At 43.9% G+C, this 23,210-nt stretch overlaps 1 protein-coding gene across 2 annotated transcripts in view; it reads right to left on the bottom strand.

Moving 5' to 3' along the window:
- Rgl1 (ral guanine nucleotide dissociation stimulator like 1) overlaps positions 1-23,210 on the bottom strand; it is a 268,005-nt gene that overhangs the window by 132,098 nt on the left and 112,697 nt on the right. For both annotated transcript variants that reach the window (XM_057769585.1, XM_057769583.1), the window contains exon 2: positions 18,033-18,196. In XM_057769585.1, the coding sequence (XP_057625568.1) occupies positions 18,033-18,164 (132 nt within the window). In that variant the 5' untranslated portion in view covers positions 18,165-18,196. The remainder of the gene's footprint in view (positions 1-18,032; positions 18,197-23,210) is intronic.

Here is a 23,210-nt window from a genome sequence, read left to right as displayed (position 1 = left end):
CCTCCCTGCTTTCCCAGCTGTCTCTTAGAGGACATGGCTTCTTTTCTTCTCTATAGAATTCCAAACAGAAGGCGCTGCCAATAACCCTAAGCCACATTCTGCTGATGTACCAAGTTGAGCCTTCTGGTGGTTGGACCCTCATTTTCAACAAGGCCTCAGGCCTTCCTCTGAGAACAAGATTCCATAGATCCAGCTAAAAGCCACCATGTGGGATAGAAATGGAGCAAAAATAAATCGATCCTGTTTAGAACTACCGAGTTCATTAAATATAAGGAGTAAAGGATAGAAATGGAGGCATTTAAAAGGAATGGCCCCCAAACCTACAAGTTAAAGACATTCTCGGACATAGAAAGTGAACAATAGGGGATCTGCCCCTCAAGCACCCCACTTCCAGATGAAATGTTAGCGGGGTGGGAATAAGAGTGAGAACAAAGGGAGGGAGGGCTGTCCATCAAAAGAACTCAAATAAGAATTGCCACGATAATCTCGATTGTCAGTTGATGGGACTGAGAGATGCTGTGTTGGTTTTGTTTCCTGCTGCCAGGACTACAGACCCTGAAAAAGATGCCTGAGCTGAGAGAGGGTTATTTTCGTTCACAATTCCAGGATGTACTCTATCACTGAGAAGGTGTCAGAGGCAGGAACTTGAAACAGTCAGTTACATGCGTACACAGTCGGGAGCAGGGAGAAGGCATGCATGCCTGCATATTTCTGCTCCGTTCTTTGTCCTCTTTATACGTCTAGTGAGGCCCCAGCCCCTGGGGACACTGACCACTTACAGGCTGGGTTGTCTCACCTCAGTTAACATAGTCAAGATCATCTCCTGTAAACATGCCCACAGGCCAGTCTGACCCAGACAGTCCCTCACTGAGCCTCTATTCCCAGGGGACTCTAGATTGTGTCAAGTTGACCATGAAAACCACCCTAACCATCACACGTGGCAGGAGATTAAGTGAAGCACACCCTGGAGATATCCACACAGGGGGTTTCCAGAAAACTACGAAATGGGGTGTCCTGAAGATGGGGTCACTATCCCACGGCTGGGGCATGAATAAAATAGGAGAAAAAGGGAAATTTTGCTACGCAGGCACCCACTTTGCTTCCTGGACGCAATGATGTGAGTTTTTCTGCTGCTACATCTTCCCCATCATGATGACATCCTCCCCATCATGATGACATCCTCCCCATCATGATGACATCCTCCCCATCATGATGACATCCTCCCCATCATGATGACATCCTCCCCACTACAATGACATCCTCCCCATCATGATGACATCCTCCCCACTATGATGACATCCTCCCCACTACGATGACATCCTCCCCACTACGATGACATCCTCCCCACTACGATGACATCCTCCCCATGATGATGTTCATCCTCCCCACTATGATGACATCCTCCCCATCATGATGTCATCCTCCCCACTATGATGACATCTTCCCCTCCATGATGACATCCTCCCCACTATGATGACATCCTCTCCATCATGATGTCATCCTCCCCACCACAATGAACTGCACCCCTGACATTGTGCAAAACAAATCTTCCTCCCTCCAGTCATTTTTTTCCCACAAGGGCAAAAAACAAATCCAAAATAAAACAAAGTAAAAACCAGCAGAACAATAAAAAGTACGCTCTCAGGTTAGAAGAGAATGGCCAGGAATTTATCTCATAATTAAATTTGTAAAGCTTAGTCTTTGGGACTCTTACAGAATTGTAAAAACTAAGTCTATGAAAGAATAGTTGAAAATTAGAGTACAATGATGTTATTCTGCAACTTTGGGCAAGTCACAAGCTCAGATCATCAGTTTTGCTATCAACTTCCTCCCCAAGGAGTCACAGGCGAGGTCACCAGATGGTTAGCTGTATACTGGATTGTCTGGCCCGTTTGTTTTCCATTTTGAAACCCTGTGTAATGGCCCTGCTTTTGAACATGATCAGATACTGCAAATGACTGCCATCAGAATGTAATCATCCTTTGTCTCTGCACCACTGCAATTGTGTTCCAATGTCAATGTCCTGATGCCGTACGATAATGCCATTGGCTTTGTTAAAAAGAAATATCTCCCAGATTGTAAAGCCACTTATTAGTCTCAACAACTTGAGAATAAGTTCACAAACATCAGTCTGATGTAAGAGGACAACCAGCTGGCTAAGGAAAAAAAGTTAGCTTTGCATTACAAAGCTCGTTTACCTACAGGTTAGGTTCCAAACAACTATCTTCAGGTCTGCGTCTAAGTCCAAACAGTTCCCAGAAAAGCCTCTATCAGTGCCTTCTGCTGACAAGAACAGCCAAGGCATTCTGGCTCAGGCTAGATTCCACCAGTTCACTGATTGAAAATTTAGAGGAGACAGAACTTCTATGCTGATTTTATTCACATGATGTAAGATACATTTCTGTCTACTGAAAAATATAGCAACCATGATTCCAGACTCCCCAGAAAACATGGTATTCCACCAGACACCAGACTCTGAATTATCAGTTCCTAAACTGACAACCTGAATATAAAAAGTGAGCCCTGGGCCGGTGAGATGGTTAAGCAGGTGAAGGTGCTTGCCATCCAGCCTGGAACAGAAAAGAGGAAGGACAGAGAGACTCTGCAAAGTTGCCCTTTTGCCTACACACATGTGCTGTGATATGAGCTCCCACACATATAAGATAATAAAGAATAATAATTTAGGAGGTGTTGTTTTGGTGGGGTTTTTGGATTTTGTTTTTGCTTTTCAAGACAGGATTTCTCTGTGAGAACTCACTCACATTGTAGACCAGGCTGGCCTCGAACTCACAGAGATACGCCTGCCTCTGCCTCCTGAGTGCTGGGTTAGAGGCGTGCGCCACCACACCTGGCATAATAGTAAATTTTTAAAAATCAGCTTGGGTGGTTGGAGAGATGGTTCGGTATTTAAGGGCAATCACTACTCTTACAGAGGACCTGAGTTCAATTTTCAGTACCAATGTGTAGCATGATGAATAAAAACCAAGAGACAGAAAGTGGGGTTCAACCTGAAGGTCAAAAAAGCAAAACAGCAGTCACTGGTTCTTACCGCTACCTCAGTCTGAAATGATGATCCTGCCTCCAGGAATCTCAGAATGAGACTGCATGAGAGCTGTCTCCTCCCGTCTTACATTCCTCTCTAGGGCTGGGGTTAAAGGTGTGTACCACTACTGCCTGGTTTCTATGGAAAACTAGTGTGACTACTGGGATTAAAACTATGTGTTGCCACTGCCTGGTCTGTAAAGCTGATCAGTGTAGCTGTTTTACTCTCTGAACTTCAGGAAAGCTTTATTTATTAAAATACAAATGAAATCTCACTACACCCATGTCAATGTCTTACAGCAGCTCCAGATCCAGGGACATCTATTCATCTGGTACCAGACTCTCCACAGGCCCAGCACTCGTGTACACACCACACACACATACCACACACACACCACACCACACACACACCACACCACACACACCACACCACACACACCACACCACACACACAACATACACATGACACACAACACAACACACACAACACAACACACACAACACAACACACACATACACCACACACACAACACACACAACACAACACACACACATACAACACACAAACACCACACACACACCACACACACACACACCATAGATAGATAGATAGATAGATAGATAGATAGATAGATAGATAGATAGATAGATAAAAAGTAAAACTAATGCTTTAAAGAGTGAAACCTCACCAACGGCAGCAGATGGGGAACAGGGGAGCAGGTTCTTGATGGTTTTGTGGTTACAATTTGCCCCAGAGATAGGAACCTTGTGTGACAAGCCATGGTCTGGCCCCTCCTCGCTCCTGCTCCCCATCTCTACAGAGCTGCTCCGATTCTCCTGTCGCTCTCTGACCTACACACATGCTCTTTTTGGTGAGAATCACACCCGCCCGTTCACTCTCCAGGTGCCAGTTTACATATGACCACTTCTAAACATCATCCTCCATTATTCTTTCTAATCCCCTACATTCAGATCAAATTGCTCTTGCCCCATATAAGGGGCATAATGATATCAAATAAGTCTGTATTCCCACTAAACTGGAGACTCCAAGGCAGAGACGTGTTAGCACGGATGCTCATGAGAACTGACGGACAGGCATGGCTTGGTGTACATGGAATGACTCAATTCGCCATCCTCCATTCAATAAGGTAGTAGTTAATTTTAGATGGTTTCTCTAATAATGTCTTTATAGCTAATTATCTTAGAAGTTTAATATTTAAGTATGTAAAAGACACAGGGAACACAAATATATACCTGGAATTGGCAAATGCCAATTGTTTTTCACATTACTTCAGTTTATTAAAGATTACTTTCCAGAAACTGGAAAGATGGTCCACTGGTTAAAAGCATATTCTGCTCTTGCAGGGGACCTGGATTCAGTTCCCAGCACCTACTTCAGCTAGCTTACAGCTGCTGTAGAATTTTATTTGAAGTGTGTTACATTTGTTTATGCTCTGGAACCGTTGTTTAATGATGGAAAGCTGGGTAGCTTTTGTGTATGCTGCATTTGTTTAACTCTGTGAAGCTATGAGTCTTTACCTGTCTAAAACACCTGATGATCTAATAAAGAGGTGAACTGCCAATAGCAAGGCAGGAGCAAGGATAGGCAGGGCTGGCAGGCAGAGAGGATAAACAGGAGAACTCTGGGAGGAGGGAAGGAGGAGCAAGAGAAGAACAAAGGGAGGGATGCTAGAGGCCACCCAGCCACCCATGGAGAAAGAGGTAAAGAAAGTTCACAGAAGTAAAAGAAAGATAAAAGTCCTGAGGCAAAAGACAGACAGGATAATTTAAGAAAAGAAAAGGTGGATAGAAATAAGTCAAGCTAAGACCGGGCTTTTATAAGCAATAAGAGGTCTCTCTGCATGTGATTTATTTGGGAGCTGGGTGGCAGGTCCCCAAAGAGCCTAAATAAATAAATAAATAGATAAATAAATAGAAAAATAACCAATTCACAACCACCTATACCTCCAGCTCAGGGTATACAACCCCCTCTTCTGGCCTCCATGGGTGCCTGCAGTCAGTCATGTACACATACCCACCCACACCCACCCACACCAACACCCACCCACACCAACACCCACACACACACACACACACACAGTTAAAATTGAAATATGCCTTGAAAAAAGCAAAAAGACTTTTCAAAGAACCAAAATCCACTGGTTTTGTGGTCAATCTGAGTGAACTAGAGAAGAGAAAAATTGGGAGCAATATTAATGAGCCCGTGCTGTGTGCTGGCCTTTGTCTAAGCGGTGTGTGTACACTGTGTGTCCATCTTCCTATAAGGGTCTTAATATGCACATCTTCTAGATTTTTTTTTAGAAGTTGAGACTTAAAGGATTAACTCCTGACCAAAGTTTACACAGCCCGAAGATGTCAGGACCATATTTAAACCCATTGTGCTTAGACACATAATCCATGGCGCTTTCCTCTTCATTCCTGACATACTGACTTCTGTCAGTGTTTGGAAGGAGCACGAGCTTGCTGAGCCAGAGGATGTGCTTTCACATATGTTATCCATTCACTTAACATATCAATGAAATGCCTACTATGGGCTGTGCACTGCTACTGCTCATAAATGTACAGAAAATGGAGTTAAACAGCACACTGCATGCATAAGCGTTCTGCCTATTAAGGCTGAGCTGGAGAATAGAAAGGGAGGAAGTAACAGGAGTCCATGGAATTTCTCCATTGCAAAAAATATATCTGCACTTACACATTTTATTATATGCATCAAAACAAATTAAGAAAGGCAGCAGCAAAAGGCTGAATTGACACCCCCCCCCCCCCGTTAAGGTGACAAATGATGAATTACTGACTACATGGTTTTCATGGTCCTACGAGGACGAGAGTTTGGGCAAGTACTGTGGGAAGACTTTATCAGGAAACTATGTATTTGTTTACGCAATAACACCAAGTGCGACGTGCAGGGTTGAACATTTTGGTCTGTTCCCCTGTGTCTTCCCAGTCTTCTCCTTCAGGTCTTATGGCTCTGAGGTTTGGGTCTGGCCCAGCAAAGCCTTTGCATCTTCCCTACTTTGCCTGTTTGCCGTAGGAAACGGCTGTCCACTCTCCACTCAGAGATTATTGTTCTCTGTGTGCATGCTTTAGACCAAGGGCTGACCTACTCTGTTCCACGGAGCCTGTGGTGGAATTCCCATTGGAACCCCTCACTTCATTCCTGACAGCAGTGTCGTCAGTTTAAACTTCTCTGGGAAAAGGTATCGCGCCTGTGTGTTCAGACTCGTGGCTCTTTTTGCCTCCTCGACTCTCCCGCACTCCCAATTAGCCCTTAAAACCTTCCCCTCCTATCCTGATAAAGCATGATCCCCCATCACAATGTTCCAGTCTCTTTTTCTGCCATGTTTAACTGCCTGGGTCAACTTTACTCTGAGACAATTCAGATTTGTTCTGGTGTGGCATTTATCTTGCTGGAAATGAATGCTTGAGGCAACAATGCGCAAGTTTGTAAGCACAGCCGCCCATGGGGGTCAACAAGGGTGGGAGGAGCCCTCTGCTTACTGAAGACACCTTTCACCGGTTGTTTCTTTGTCACTGTTTCCACTATGTAGGTATGTTGTTGATTCTTGGAAATCCTGTCAAATTGTAATGTTTCTATTATCAGTCAGTACAAGTCCCACAATAAAACTCAAGGTTCGGAGCCCTGGGTCTGTTCTTTTATGATGTCAGAGAAATCGCTTCCTATCACGAGAGACAGAAATCGTCACTTTGACACACAAAGAGAGTTACGGATCTGCCCATGGCCTTGCTCATTTGTTCACTGTTTGTTCATTCAACAAAACAGCTCAACATTGTAAGGACACAGCTGTGAGCAAAACAGTGCAGGGCCTCACGCTAGGAACTCGTCTACTAGACAAGGGCGACAAACAAGCAAACCACAATTAAGACAACAGATATGCATTAAAGAAACAGCTCAGTAGAGAGGAACAGGGGACAGGGGAAGGGACGGAGTGGAGGAGAGAAGGAGGGGGACAGAAAAAGGAAAGGAGAGAGAGTGCTATAGTGAAGCTTTCCCCACAGGCTCATGTTCTCCAGCTGTGGAACCGCTTTGAAAGGTCATAAATTAGAACCTTTGGGAGGTGGAGCATAGCTTGAGAAAGTCTGTCACCGGAGGGTGGACCTGGAGGGTTACAGTCAAGCCCCACTTCCTGCCCCAGTTCACTCCTCCCTGCTTCGTGGCTGCAGAGGTGATGCTGACCAGCTGCCTAACTCTTGGGCTGCCATAGTCAACAAAGGGCTCCCACTGTCAACAGGCTTTCCCTCCCTTCTTCCCATGATGCACTGTGTCTCCTCAAACTATGGCCCCAAAAGTACTTGTTTCCTAAAGTTGCTTCTTTCAAAGTGTTTCAAATAACTAATACTGGGAGAGGGGGGAGAAAGGAGGGAGGGAGGGAGGGAGGGAGGGAGGGAGGGAGGGAGGGCAAGAACACCTCTCCTTTGTTGAGACAGGGTAAGTCTGAGTCCTCCAGTCTCAGTTTCCTGAGTGCTAGGATACAGGCACCACAATGGGCGAGAACTGTAGTGTGGCGGGTGGGGGAGGAGGGACCCAGTGAGGAGCCAGCATTCAGCAGAGAGAGCAGCATGCTGTGCAGAAGAACATCAACCCTTTCTCATGAGTGTCCTCCCTTACCCCGACTCACCCAAAACTTGGCCTTTCTGAAATTGATTTAGGAAGTTTCCTGAGACTGCTAGAGCAGGCTTCCCTTCCAGAAAACCATGAATGCGGGGGATGCCAGATTGCAGAAGGGAAGCTAAGGAAGGCACGCAGACACTAGGGAACCTGAGCCTGAGCAGAACGGGGTCGGCCCAGCTACTCACTGCGCTGGGGAAAGTATAGCCTTTCTATTTTTTTGACCCAATATTTGTAAGGCAGAGACAAATTTAAATAATGCCATCCCTTCCACACACTTGCCACTTCTGAGGAAAGACAAGTCAGGACAGAACAGGCTGATTTACTTATTTAACTACTTTCCAAAATGTCTACAGGATACGGGTCACTCTTGTAAGTCCCTCATCCCATGCTCTGCCTCTACATGGCTCCACGTCAAGAGTGTCCTGACAAAATGGACTTCCTGATGAAGCAAAAGGAGATCCTGAAGCTACTTCAGACACACTTTAAGAAGCATGTCTTTAATCCCAGCACTCCGGAGGCAGAGACAGGCGGAGCTCTGAGTTCTAGGCCAGCCTGCTCTACAGAGGGAGTTCCAGACAGCCGGGAACTGCACAGGGAAACCCAGTCTCGGAAAAAAAGAAAAGAATTGACGTGCTGAAAAATTGTCTCAAACCCTTTTCTTAGGGTGAAGACATTCAGAATAAATTATTTCAATAAACTGGTCGCCATGCCCCCCGACTCTGTGCCTTTTATTTAAATTAGATTTACTGAGATTTCCCTTATTTTTTACATTAAAATACAAAGATATGCCCATGTCTGATATAGTGAAGGCAAGACTCAATCCAGGCCAGGGAGCCTAGTAGAACAGGTTAAACTGACTCCAAGTCTAAGATTTTTTTTTTTTAGGAGAAAGCCCTCTGTATAAGAATACTGGCTTGCTATGTCCTAGAAGGGTTTGCCTTTTCCCATTTAAATACCTGTCACGTGAGCAACCTAAATCAGCAGCTAGGATAAACTAAGGTTATAAGCCACAGAGGAGAGAACCCATCTGTTTGAATTCAGGAACACTGCTTTGAGAAACACACTGCTAAAGCTGGAGAGAAAGAAGGCCCAGGGATTCTGACACAGCAAGACCTAGTTTGTCCCCATCCTAAAATAACTTGTGTACTTCAAGACAATGTCATTCAACTGGGTCCTGTTGTCTTCCTGAAAGATGACCCTCTGTGAATCTTAGGAAGGCTTCTCTCACCAGACACAGCAAGGTGCAGCCAGGTTCAAAGCAACAGGCATTTTAAAACAGAGATGATCCTGTATGAGAACTTCCAGAATTTAGGAGACATTTTGAGTTTGAGCAATTATCATACACATGTATGTACACACACACACTCACACATGAACATACACATACATGCACACATACACACACGAACATACACACGTATGCACACACATACAGACACACACAAATACACACACACATTCATATGCGCAGGCACTTGAGCACGCGCGCGCGCGCGTGCACACACAGACGTTCACATCCACGTGCTCGTGAGCGCATACACACACCATGCTCATGAAAGAAAGGAAGGAAGGAGAAGAAGGAAAGAAGGAGGAAGTCGAAATTTAACCTAAATATGGTTAAATAGAGGCAGGGCCTTTGGGGGAAGATGAGAGTTAGGTAAGTCATAAGAGCGGAGGCTCTGTGATCAAGAGAAAGAAGAAAAACACTAGCTTGTACTCTCTGTCCTTTGCCAGGTACTGTCCTGAACCTTGTTGGGACTTACCATTATGCAAGCCACTGCCACATGCATCCCTGCAACCTTGGACCAGAACCATGAGCCAAAACAAATCCTTTTCCAGTCAATGGCACTGTGATACTAGCAACAGGAAACGGCTGAGGACAGGGGCGCTCCTCCCCGAGAGACGCAGTCAACAGCAAGATTCCACCTGCCGTGAACCATATATGAGGCTCGGCTCTAAGAATCCCCATGCTGTAACTCAACCCTGTCTCTGTGCCCAACTTATTGATGAGGAAACTAAGACACAGACGAAAGGATCTGCTGGGGTCATAGCCAGTGTGGCTGCAGAGTGAGGTTCTTCATCTGCCCATGCATTTTTCTCTGTTTGGCAAGTGTTGGATGCCTACTATGTACCAGATACCAGATAATATTTGATACAGATGAATATGGCAGAGGCCCTGCCTTAGAAGGCAGCAATGTACAAATACCTCTCAAGTGATGACAGAAAAACATAGCCATGTCACTAAGCTCACCAGAGGGGTCAAGGATGACCTCCTTGAAGAAGCAATAAAAAGAGACTATGTAATATTAATGTAAATTCAACCATAATGAAAGTTTGACTTCTTGAGTGTCTCCTTTGACTTTGGACTGAAGGGACATATCATGGAAAAAAAAAATGGAGAAAACTGAAAAGCCATGAAGGATACATATTGGAGCTAGAGAAACTTCCTTGACTACAGATGCACACCCATAGTGATAACTGCGCTTCAAGAACTGTGTTGTGAATGTTTCCATTCTATATATTATGATGGGTCGACATCTTTAAACTCTCCCTGGCCACGAGAGACTGACCATGAGACCTCTCTCAGGGAAGCTAGTCAATCACTAAAGGTAAAGGGCACGCAGCAAGTCTTTCACAGGCTAACCACTCCAGAACCACTTCTGTCTAGTAAAGAGATGCTATACCCCGTATTAGTCATCCCAGGCTCGGTTCCAGGCAGCTAGACATCAGCCTAAAGCTCCCTGAAATTCTGCATGAGCCAATCCTAAGCGGTTCACCTGTTCTGCCTTGTTTGGCAGCTCTAATTCCCCTACAGCAAGGTTCTAAATCTTCTCTCCACTTGTCCCCTACACACCACTGTCTCTCCCTACGGCCTTCAGTGGCCTGCTATACCTCCTGTGAGGAGGACAAGCTGGTTTCTTCCCCCAAGGTCTTTCATGTCCCTCTTATGACCAATTCACACCCTGCTTATGACCACAGTGACCTCCTAATAAAAGAGCACAAAACAAGGACAATTGATGTGCTTCTGGGTGGCTTTAATGTCCAAGTAAGGAACAGGCATTGAAGGGAACCGGTGAAACATAGACGCTCCAGTGTGGAGCAGAGCTCAGTTACACAGAAAGACTACAAAGAGCTGAGTGCTTCAGGCTGCCGTCTACAAAGCCAGGAGGTCGATAATAATGGATGTGTCCCCGGAGTTTGAACACTGAGATCCTAACTCCCGGTGAGCAAAGGAAGCAGGACTTTGGAAGTCCTCAGGCTGTGAGGGAGAAGCCCTCACGAGCAGGGTGGATTGTCTTGTAAAGGAGACCTCAGAGGTTCTCCAGCTTCCCAGGCTCCGTGGGGACACAGCAAAATGTCAGTTGTCTGTTACCTGGAAGAGGCCCCTTATGGGACTCTAACCAGGTTGACACACTGGTCGAGAACTTCCCACCTCCAGAACTGCATGAATGAACTGCCTGCTATTTACAGCCTGGGTCATCCGAGCTGCTATCTAATAGCTGCCTAACATGGAAAGTCAGATGGCCAGTGATGTCTGGAGCGGCTCCGATGGCCCGTCAGCGTCTGCTTACGGGAGCTGCAGAGCCGTGCTCTCTGACTACTCTGTGGTTTGTTAGGAGCTGAGGCTGCGGTCCGAGTCAGAACTGGCTAAGGTCAGAACAGGAAAGTAAGTGTAGAATCAGGCAGGTTCTGAAGCTTATAGCGGCTCCACAAAGAGATTAAAGAACAGAACTGGAGAGAGACTAACTGAACTTCAACCTTATTCTGCCCCTTCCTGGCTACCTATCTTAGGGCATGTGCTTTAATCTCTAATCTTCAAATTTCGTATGAATAAAATGAAGATTTCCCGGGGCTGTGATGCTTAAATATGAAAGCCCAAACACAGTTTTTTATTTATCCTTGATATTCACATTCATTCATAAATATTCATACAATATATGTGATTATATTCTTTCCCCTCTCTCTGATTCTTCCCACTTTGCCACTCGTTTACCTTTACGTTCTTTCAAAACACAACAACAACAACAAAAGCCACCAAAAAAAAATCACAGAGTCTGATTTGCCAGTCACAGTTCTTAATATAAAGGTGGTGTCCAGTCAATTATACTTTCTCTCCTTTACAGACTCCAGTGGATGTGCATTCAATCTCGACACTCATTTCTCACTACTGATGCTGTCAACTTTACTCATCTCAGAACTCATGCTTCAAAGCAGTTTATGCATTAATAACTTCCTAGCAAGTAAATTTTTGCCTCTTGGCCTCATATGGAAATTTTGGCAGACAGAAAAAGGAATTCCTAAGAATTGTATAGAAGAGTCGGGTCCTACCATCAAACCCCAGCCTTTAAGTTCAACAAAGAGCTGGCTCCTCAGAATTTAACAACACACTCCTACTGCTTGTCCAAACTGTCATCCAGTTTTTAAAAGATCCCCTTCTTCCTGTCCCTAGGATGAGTATGATTTAATCTCCGAAGCACGCATGATGAACACATTGCTATTCCCCCCTCCAAGAATGTGATGTGTCAATGCAGGGCCTGGTCCCTGAGCTGGATAAAGAGAGAAAGGTCATGTCCTGTTTCCATTCAGGCAGCCAGTACTTCATTTTCACAGACTGTCTCTGCCCCCTGGCCACAGAGAATAGTGCCTATTTTGCTGGCCTCCTCACACATGCAAAAACTGAACACAGATAAGTCTAGTGTTTCTACAAATCCACTAAAGAGTCAAGCAGCAATATCACAAAAATCTAATATAAAGAAACCAAATCACTAGAACGTAACGCTACCTCAAAAATGTATCAAATGACTCTCCCACAAACACAAAATGACAACATTTTGGTTTACATTACCATTTAGAGAAACAACATATGACCATTAAATCATGAAAAAATTCACTAGTCAGCCGAGTATTTATTTCAATCTGTGTCTAGCAGGATGCCAGTGCTTTGAGGTTTATAAACGATGTAAAATTAAGATGGAAGGACACGGTCTCAAGGATAGACAGTCTTGCTGGTAAAAGAAAATTACCATCTTGCAAAAAAAGAACTGCCCCAAATAATCCCTAGTGTAACTTTGACTCGCACAGTGGGGACAGAGAAGAGAGCAGGTAGTGTAAGCAAGTGTGGTCTGGAAGCATTCTGGGCCATTCCACACAGGTCTAACAGAGACCTGCTGGAAAATAAACCTGACCAAGTTACCGCCATGCCTAAAGGCCTTCATTGACTCCCCAGGGACCACAGGACAGCTTTCAAACTTCTGAGTGAGGAGCAAGGCTTCTCATACACAGTCACTCCCAGTTTCCTCTTGCCACTGCTCTTCTGTTATAGGCGCTCAGGATTCTAGGCTATCCTAACACTCCTCCTATGGAGAATCCATCTGATTCCCTGATAGAAGTCTTTATGTTGGGCTAATTTCTACTTTTCTCTTAAAATGCACTCGGGTGCCACTAGCTATGATGCTTGCTTTCCCTGACACCCACAGCCATACAGTGTACTAGGTTACTGTGTCTGCTCTCGGAATACTGGTGGGCACATTCATTACAATACCTAATACATTGACCTTCAATTTTCAATTTATTGAATTAAGATGGAAAAATAACAAGTCAGTTTAATACACACACTAAAAAAGTTTGATAAAATAAAACAAAATATCTTAAGCTTGGTGTGGCGGCACACACCTTTAAATCCCAGCACTCAGGAGGCAAAGACGGGGGATCTCTGTGAGTTTAAGATCAGCCTGGTCTACATATTGAGTTACAGGACAGTCAAGGCTATGTAGAGAGACCTGCCTGAGAAAAAATAGAATAAAATATCATTTTCAATACATTGATAAACCGTCAAGAAATTCAGATCTCTCCAAAGCCAAAGCTTAGCTAGAAGTAAAACCCACAAAGATGGACACTGAGGTCATCGTCTGTCTATCCAGTAGAGGGCATTGGCCAAGTCAGGTAACACTTCGCTTTTCTCTGTGACATCTGTTTAACTGTCAACCAAGCTTCACTGGTACTTGTCATGGTACTGTACCTTCACTCAGAGTACTGCCCCAAAAGACATCATCCTCCACACCCCCACATCCACGTGGGGCTTCGCTCTCCGCAATTAAATACAAACTCGTATAGGCATGACATACGTGAATTTAGGATCAGACAGGGATGGGGAGAGAAGAGGGAAGAGGGATGGGGACTACTGGGAGGAAAAGCTAAAACTAAGGGGGATTTGAGGGGTTAAACACAATATCCTCAAATATATGCATTTTTTAATCTAAATGAAATCACCAAGTAATGGGGAAGACAGAGTCCCAACTGGACATCTCTTGTCACCAAGTGAAGCTTCCAGTACCAGGCTACATCTAATCAAGTTCCTGGCCTAAGAGGTCCCATGGGAACCCCCAAAGAACCCAGGCTATTGCCAAAGTGGATCTCCACAAACTGACAATAGGACCCAATTGCTGAAGACAATACTTATACAATTCATTGAATATGATAGAGAGGTCAAGCTAGTGCCTACCTAGAGCCTTCACCTCTATGGACTAGTGTTCATGGTTCTGGAAAGTATTCTGCATGAAATCGAAGAAGGGCAAACACCAACCCAGTTACAAACCCTTTGATCTACAATGGTGATCTCCCTGCAAAACACACTGGTGCAATAGTGGCACAAAGCTTGTGGGAAAAACCAACAATATCTGATTTGAGTTCATCCCCACTCTATGAGATGGAACCCATAAGCAATACTGCTTGGGTGACCAAGAACCTGAGACTAAATAGCCCAGGGACCAAGAGAAAAACCAAATACTACTGTTCTGCTAAAGGAAGACAGCAATAAAATGACTCCCATTATGACATTCTGCTGTACTCATAGATCAGTGACTTGATCAGCCATCATCAGAGAAGCTTCCCCCTGCAGCAGATGGGAGCTGATACAGAGACCACAGCCAGACATTATGCAGTGAGAGATGTTGGAATACTTAGATCAAAAGAAGATATCTCAGCACATCCCACATCATATATCCATCAGATCCCTTCCCTCGGGGCTTAGGAAACTGCAGAAGAAAAGACAGAAAGAGTGTAAGAGCCAGAGGGATGGAGAACAGTAGGCCAACAAGGCCTTCTAGACACCAGGACCAGTGCACATATGTTCTCGCAAAGACTGAGGTAGTATGTGCACAGGGCCTTCCTGGTTCTGCACCAGATGGGGTCCTAGAGCTGAAAGTAAACACACACCCTCATCCCTAGCACAGAAGCTATCTACAACTGATAGCCACTCCAAGGAAACAAACCACTCATCAGGGTAGGCACCCGGCATTAGATGGCCAACACAGAGCGAACAAAGCAGCACCTTTGGAGGTTCCTTGTCTCATATGTTAAGTCAGGGCTTTATGGTTTTTGAATCTTACAGGTCCTTACAGCTATCTACTATAGCTTCTAGTTTTGTGTTTTTATGGAAACCGTGTGCGCATGAGCGGTGTTCTCTGTGTCTATATGTGTTTCTTGTGCTTTTTCTAGTTGGCTGTTCTTTGACATTCCAATTTGTTTTATCTTAAATATGGTAATTATTATTCCTTAGATGCCTGTTTGTTTTCTAACAAGAGAGAGAAGGGTGTGAATCTGGATGGGAGGAGAGGAAGCAACTAGGAGGAACAGACAGAGGGCAAACTGTAATCAGAATATATTATTTGAAAAAAATCTATTTTCAATAAAATAAACAAAATGGCTTTCCATTGGTAATGCTATCAAAACAAATGGAAATCCTCCCTGGAGGAAATTTCTTTCATTCCCAAGAAAAATAAATTCAGCCAAAAACCACACCTTATGTGAGGGCAAACAGACAGAGCAGAGAATAGAATAATAAACGCACAGTTTTCAAATTAGAATTGGAACTTTAAAATTATTACACTTAATACTGTTAGAGAAAAACATTATGGAGTCTCCCTTGCCTCCTACCTGTATTACTGTATGTGTAAAAAATTCCAGGACAGGCTCCAAAGCTACAGAGAAACCCTGTCTCGAAAAACAAAAACAAAACAAAACAAAAAAAAAAAATCAAAGTCCCAGATGATCTTTACACAGACTAGTCTTAAGGAAATTTGAGGGATGCACTAATGCCTGTCACTAAATTAAAGGACAAGCTTGCTTACTGCCTGCTAACAGAAAGCAAGACTCCAGATCAGTGTTCACATCCTGTGCAGGTATCGACTTAGGCCACCTCTGTTCCTCTTGGAGGAACCGGGACAAAGGAGCCAGAGCAAACGTGTGCACACTCTGGCTACAGCTTTTACTGCACAGGAAAGTCGTTCACTGTCCTCCAGTATCGGGGAAACTGTGGCAACTAGAGCAAAATCTCAGCTCCTTCCGGATCTTAACGCATGGGACTTCAAAGAGAAAAATATGCTTAGGAAGTAAGAGGCAAACAGACAACAACACTTTGTAAACCAAAACTCAAGAAGGAACTTTCAGAAGTAAAAACACAGGTTAGTGATTAGGATACAGACATGAGATTCCTCAGAGCGGACCACAATGAGAAATAAAATACAGTAATTCTGAACGAGGTTGGAGAGCATGAACAAAGAATGAAACAGAAAGTATGAATTGTGTAGCACTCACAATGAAAGACATCAATTCGTGTGTGTGTGTGTGTGTGTGTGTGTGTAGGAGAGAAAGAGAGACTTGCTATCTTGTAATTCTCAGAAAAGTCAATACTAATGGAAAAATAAAAGCAGGTTCAAGCTGTCAAGTGACATTCACACACAAAATAAACATAGAATTAATAAAAATGTTTTAATTTTTAAAGCAGTCTCAGATAAGACTGAGATGCCAAAAAATTGACAAGCAATGAAGAAAATTTTATTTTATATCAACTAGATTTGAAAAATTATAAAATCTATTAATTCTAAAAGTTGACAGGCATGTATAATAGTGGAAATTTTTGCATTCTATTGGTATCACCACTTTAGAAAAAAATTGACAAGTTTTAAAATAAATAACCCTCAAATTTACTCAACAGGTATTAAAATGGGAAGTCTTACATATGGGCATGTGTAGTCTCAGCTCCGCATATCCTTCCGAGGTCTTCTCCTTCCATCATCATTTGCATTATTATATTGTGTTTATTATGAGCGCCCTGCTGTTAGACACATGAGAAGTAGTATTTCTGAACCTTGCAGCTGAGCCCCAGGCCCTGGAAGCTCCCAGGTGAGCCGTCTAAAGACACTCTTGTCTTCCCAGGACCATTTACCAAGCGTTCAGTGTTTTCCCTATCACATTTCCATACCACATTAGCTGTTCTGAGGTTCTAGGCTGGCCTTCTCCCTGAGATGCTCTCTCCACCTGTGATATCCCAGCTTTCAGTTCAGTTCAGAGGAGTCAGGATGGGTAAATGCCAAGGCCAGTGAAGGGAGGTTTTCCCAAGCTTGGGTATCAACTCCATCCTCGTTTCCAATCTTCCTGTCACAGCCTCTCGTTCAGCTGCGCCTCAGGGAGGTGCTTCTTCAGCACCTCGTCATTACTTATGAGCATATCCCAAACACACAACAGAAACAAAAGCCAAATATATCATTTCCACGAGTCTCCCACTTTCTATCTTCTACACACAACACATACAAACTCACAAATACACACATACACACACATACATAAACACAAGAGCACAAAGCACATACACATACAAATATACACACATACATACACAAACACAAACACATGATACTAGCTTTTGTTGAGTCTTCAATAAAAGGCTTGAGAAAGAAGAAAATCCAAGAAGAGCAACCCTGGGAGAGAAGACAGGAAGAAGAAGGCTCTCATCTGTACCAGACGGTATCCGAGTTCACAGGGCAGTTTACCTGCATATCAATGCTAGTTATAATTTTATGCTTTGGCTCTTAGTGCTATTACCTCCTTTACCTTATTCACTGTGTCATCAATAAAGCCCAGTGGACATATCTCTGGCTTACTGTTCTCCAGTCTTAGCTGTGCCTGTGGCCCCTGACATATCTCTGGCTTACTGTTCTCCAGTCTTAGCTGTGCCTGTGGCCCCTGACATATCTCTGGCTTACTGTTCTCCAGTGTTAGCTGTGCCTGTGGTCCCTGACATATCTCTGGCTTACTGTTCTCCAGTGTTAGCTGTGCCTGTGGCCCCTGACATATCTCTGGCTTACTGTTCTCCAGTCTTAGCTGTGCTGTAGTCCCTGACATATCTCTGGCTTACTGGTCCCCAGTCTTAGCTGTGTTTGTGGCCCCTGAATAGACTTTCAAGCTGGCCTGGGGTGTCAGCTGCACCAGGAATTTTCCAGAGTCAGTGATGAGTAAATCCATAATTGCACCAGCTCTGGCATTGGTCTTGCCTTACCTCCTCTGTCTTTAAAACTTCCCATATTCGAGCATGATCCTCCACCAGCCAGTGTCCTGTGTTCTCTACTTTTGTGGAAAGTTTGACTTTAGACACCACTTGAGTAGGCTCTCCCTCAGATTTCCCGTCCATCTTGAAAGAGGCAAGCCGGAGGCATTACGGATCTGGTGGAAGAATAAAACACAAACTAGGTTAAAATCAGAATTAACATTTGAAAAGATAATGAAAGCAAATTACTGTGCTTGATTTTTGGATAGTGAAACCACTGAAGACAGTATTACAACAGACAGAACTCTTACGGCCACTTTTTATATTTAAATATTTATTACTGGTATTTTAATGCAGGCTTCTGGAAGAATAGGGACACATCTTGATAATGGACAATGATACAAACTTTACTATTAAAAGATTTTACTTTTAATTACATGGAGGGATCTGTGCACGTGGATGCAAGTGCCCTTGAAGGCCAGTAGAGGGCATGAGACACCCTGGAGCTGGAGCTACAGGTGGTTGTCAGATGCCAGATGTCAGCGCCTGGTCTACGAGAGCTAGTTCCAGGACAGGCTCCAAAACCACAGAGAAACCCTGTCTCGAAAAACCAAAAAAAAAAAAAAAAAAAAAAAAAGAACTAAACTTGCGTCCTCTGCAAGAACAGTGTGGGCTCGAAAAAGAGAAGCCATCTCTATATCTCCTGTGATACATTTTTTCTGGACCCTGGAGAGGAAAAGTGAAAATGGGTGGAGAAAAGGCAAGTCATAGCAGTCTTTTCATATTCTGTATTTCCCTGACAGCTTGGGAGAAACATTGGCTAAAGCATTGGGAGTTTTACTCCTCAAACACCCTGAACTGCTGTGCATGCGAAGCTGTGTGTCAGGCACACACAAAATCTAGGAGATTTGTTCTCAAATCTCTAAGGCCTTATGCTCCAGGGCAGTAAGGTTGCAAACGAGCTTTAATAGTGTGCATAGTACAATATAATGTGTGAAATGTCACCCGAATGATGTTTCCAAACTGTGATGGAGGGCTGGGGCGGGGGGTGCTGAGCACACACCTAGCATACACTAGGCCCTGGATTAGAGGCCCAGCACCAATAAATAAAAAGTAAAACAGAAACACCTCCAATGGAAGGAGAAGGAGGCAGGAGATTCTCCTCAGTGGAAGCAGAAGGAGAAGATTCTCCTCAGTGGAAGCAGAAGGAGGCAGGAGATTCTCCTCAGTGGAAGCAGAAGGAGAAGAAGATTATCCTCAGTGGAAGCAGAAGGAGAAGAAGATTCTCCTCAGTGGAAGCAGAAGAAGGCAGGAGATTCTCCTCAGTGGAAGCAGAAGGAGAAGAAGATTCTCCTCAGTGGAAGCAGAAGGAGGCAGGAGATTCTTCTCCAGTGGAAGCAGAAGGAGAAGAAGATTCTCCTCAGTGGAAGCAGAAGGAGGCAGGAGATTCTCATTTGTGTTTATCATGCATTGTCTTCATAGGCTCTGGGTTCAATGTGGGGTCAAACAAGATCTTTCAATGGACCCTGATTCTAGGTCTCCTTCGGCTCTCGTCAGAATCTCATTGCCCTGCTTCGGTGCCACACTGTCCTAAGGAACCTTATTGCTTTCATTCAAGGCCCACAGATATACCCTTCCTGGGTGACTTTCACAAAAATCTTATCTGTCCATGATATTCTGCTTCTTAAAATTTTCTTGGAGAATTAAACAAAAGCTCCTCCACAGAGCAGCAAAGGCCCTTTGCGCCTGGCTCCTTTCACCTCCCTTTTCTCACTCTGCACATGCGCCACTTACCACTGACTCACCACCTAGGCCATTTGAAAACACAAATGAGACTGGGCAGTGGTGGGCATGCCTTTAATCCCAACACTCACTCGGAGGTGAGAATGGAGGCAGGGCGGGGGAGGGGGGCAAGATCATCCTGGTCTACAGAGCAAGTTCCAGGACAGCCAGAGCTGTTACACACAGAAACTTACCCCCCCCCCAAAAAAAAAAAAGAAGAGGAAGAAGAAGAAAGAAGAAGGAAGAAGAAGAAGAAGAAGAAGAAGAAGAAGAAGAAGAAGAAGAAGAAGAAGAACAACAACAACAACAACAACAACAACAACAACAACAAGAAAAAATATGATGATAAATAGGAGAAGGAAGAGAGGAAGAGGAACAAGAAGAAACACATATGGATCCCAAAGACATCTAGTCATTCTAGCTTTTATTTGTGATCTGTTGGCTCTAGTTCACACCCCAAGAGATCTAATGGGGACCCTTTCTATGCACTGAGGGTACACATACGACTTTAACATATCTACTTGCTTTCAACTTCATTTCCACCTTCAAGTCCTTTAAGAATCTTGAGACTATAGATGTTTCCAATACAAAGCAAGTAGATATAAATGTTAAATGAATTTCAACCCAATAATTTAGTAACTCATGACAATCCAGAAATCAAAACGAGGCAGTATTTTGCTAATCGCATAATAAGCAATAAAGTCAAGTTATCTCCTCCTTAAACCTCATTGACTTGGTGAGTTAAGTTCTTCATAATAAGGAAACAGTGCATATTTAGCATGTATTCCAAGTGTCTATATTGCAAGATGGAATTGATCATTAGTTAACAGCATGGTTTTTACGGCCCTAGCTTCAGGGAGTTGAGCATGTCTGCAAAAGGCAGGCCTTATGCTCATGTAACCTGATCCCAAGTAAGAATAGATGGAAAAGTAAGACAGAGAAAGGGTCAGGATGACAACAGAGAAACAGAGACAAGTCTCTCTACAGAGGAGTTCTTTCTCTGCCTTAGAGCCTCGCATGTTCCATCTGGAAGCCATAGACAGCAAGGCTGTTGGCGTGGAGAGAGCCACCATAAGTAGATGATAACCCAGGCCATCGTAAGTATTTAGAAACATGGAACACGCAACGAGCTCGCAATGGGATCAGGAAAACTCAACCTACACAATAAGAATGGACGAAGTTCCTCTGAGAGGACATACTGATAAATGATGCTGACACATGCAAGGAAATAAACAAGGCAGAGTCGTGGGGAGGTTTCAAGCCAAGAAAAAGGAAATTAAAAATAAACAGGCAAAATGGAAATAGACCAGATTAGTTGGGAAGGAAATTCCATTGTTGTAACTGGAGATAATACTGTAAACAACAAATAATAAATCAAAACAAAGTGAGGAAGCTACACAAGATGGCTTTGGCTACACTCTCCACATGTCATGGAAATGTAACTGGATAAACAAAACAAATTACAAAATCTCAGAACAAACACCATCCAGCTGTAAGCACACTGCAAGCCAGTGACCCCACAGCACGGACTCTGCTGTCTGTCACAGCTGCTCTCTCATCTCGGCCGTGTGGGTGACAGTTGGCCCATTTTCAGGACTGAGACTGAACTCGCCTGTGAACTGGCTTCCCACAGGCTACTCCTTACCCTGTCTGGAGAAACATGCATTTCTGCGTTGGCAACAGTCCCTTAAAGCACCCTGCAGCCACGGAGGGTCACAGAGAGGCAGTCAGCTCTTGCAGGATTCTGCGAGTTTTGGAGATTCCCCACCCACCATCCCACCCCTGACAGCCGAGGTCTTTCCCCACCCACCCTCATTATCTACACTAGGAACCAGCCACTGGGCTCCACACTATCCTTTGAGCTCTCATCTACACAGTAACCTCATATAAGGTGGTTGCCACTATTTTACCGGGGTGAAAAGTGAGATTCAGAAGGGCTAAGTAACTATATTACACTACTAGGAAGTCAAAGGTTCCCGAGTTCATCCCCCCACCAGGCCACCCCACCTCCAGGTTGTTTAAGAAGGCATTGTCTCCATCCCCTTTCCCACTCTCATATCACTTCTGAAAGCCCCTCTCCATCCCCTCTCATCCCTGCTGGAGTACCCACTGCTACCCCTGCATGTGCACCAGGCTGATGGCAGTTTCTCTCTGACACAACAGCACCCCCTAGAGAGAGGCTCACACCCTGGTAGGACATAGGTAAGAGGAGCCAGCAATAGATTGATTATTCCTTTTCCTCTTCTCTGATTGGGGTAGGCTTTACAGATATGTGACTGACAGTCTCTACTCAGTCACATGGGACCCCTTGCTCAAAGGAATCCCATATATTTGGCTGAATGCTTGGCTACCCCACACCCAAATTATACAGCCACTGACTTGCCTGTTCCTCTTTGAGGATAAAGTATTTTATACTTTTTATTTTTTCAAACTTACATTTTCTTTCAGCAATTAAAGCGTTAGAATTCTCCTACTTGTTCTCCTAAAGGCCAGCTAGTTTACGTAGTACCCAGTTTTTGTAAACTGAGAACAGGAGGCATGTGGCCTTTCTCCCGTGTGCTATATCTTAGAGTAATGTGCTATCCTCTTTCTTAAAATATAGGGTCAAAGGTTACAAACCAGCCTCCGTACAGATATCACTGACAAGAACCACCAAGAGCACCACATACATGTTGGAATCAACATAAAATTCAATGGCAATCTTCTTTTCTAGTTATGAATGAGTACAAAATATCATAAACCTTATGAAAATCTGTTACCCTAAAATCCCCAGCACCCCCAAACAACCATTTTATCAAACTCCTGGATGGTCAGAGAATTCACAAGCTGAACCCAGGCTGGGGGAGGGGAGTAGAATGCTTTTTTAAAAAAGCAAGTATGTAATCAGAGAACACAGAAGCAATTTTTTTCTTGTTAGACATTAAAAAATAAAATTTCTTGAGAAAAATTTCCTGCTGTCTCTACTGCAGGAAGCAGAGAAGTAAAATTAAAAACAGGAAAGCCAAGAGCAAGTGAAAGAAGAGTGCTCCCAGATGAAAGACGAGTGCTCCCAGATGAAAGACGAGTGCTCCCAGATGAAAGAAGAGTGCTCCCAGATGAAAGACGAGTGCTCCCAGATGACACAGACAAAGGATTTTCCTATCAGAAGTCACATAAGGGTTTCCAAGGTCACCTTGACTTCAAGACCTGCAATTCTGATGTCTTCACCATGGCTAAACAATCTTGGTCTTTTAATTAGGGTTTTCCAGAGTTAAGTCAGATCCAAGGATCAGTCTAATCAAAATGTGTCAACTGAAGAAATTAATAGCAGATTAAAACTGGAGAGACAACTATCCTTAAAATAGGATTATCGCCAGAGAGAAAGAAGCGTTTCCTGGTAAGGGAATAGTTCTTATAACGGAAGTTTGT

This window comes from Chionomys nivalis, chromosome 5 (assembly GCF_950005125.1).
Source record: "Chionomys nivalis chromosome 5, mChiNiv1.1, whole genome shotgun sequence".
Classification (NCBI taxonomy): Eukaryota; Metazoa; Chordata; class Mammalia; order Rodentia; family Cricetidae; genus Chionomys; species Chionomys nivalis.
The sequence above is the reverse complement of the archived record's forward strand: the minus strand, read 5'-3'. Positions and strand labels throughout refer to the sequence as shown.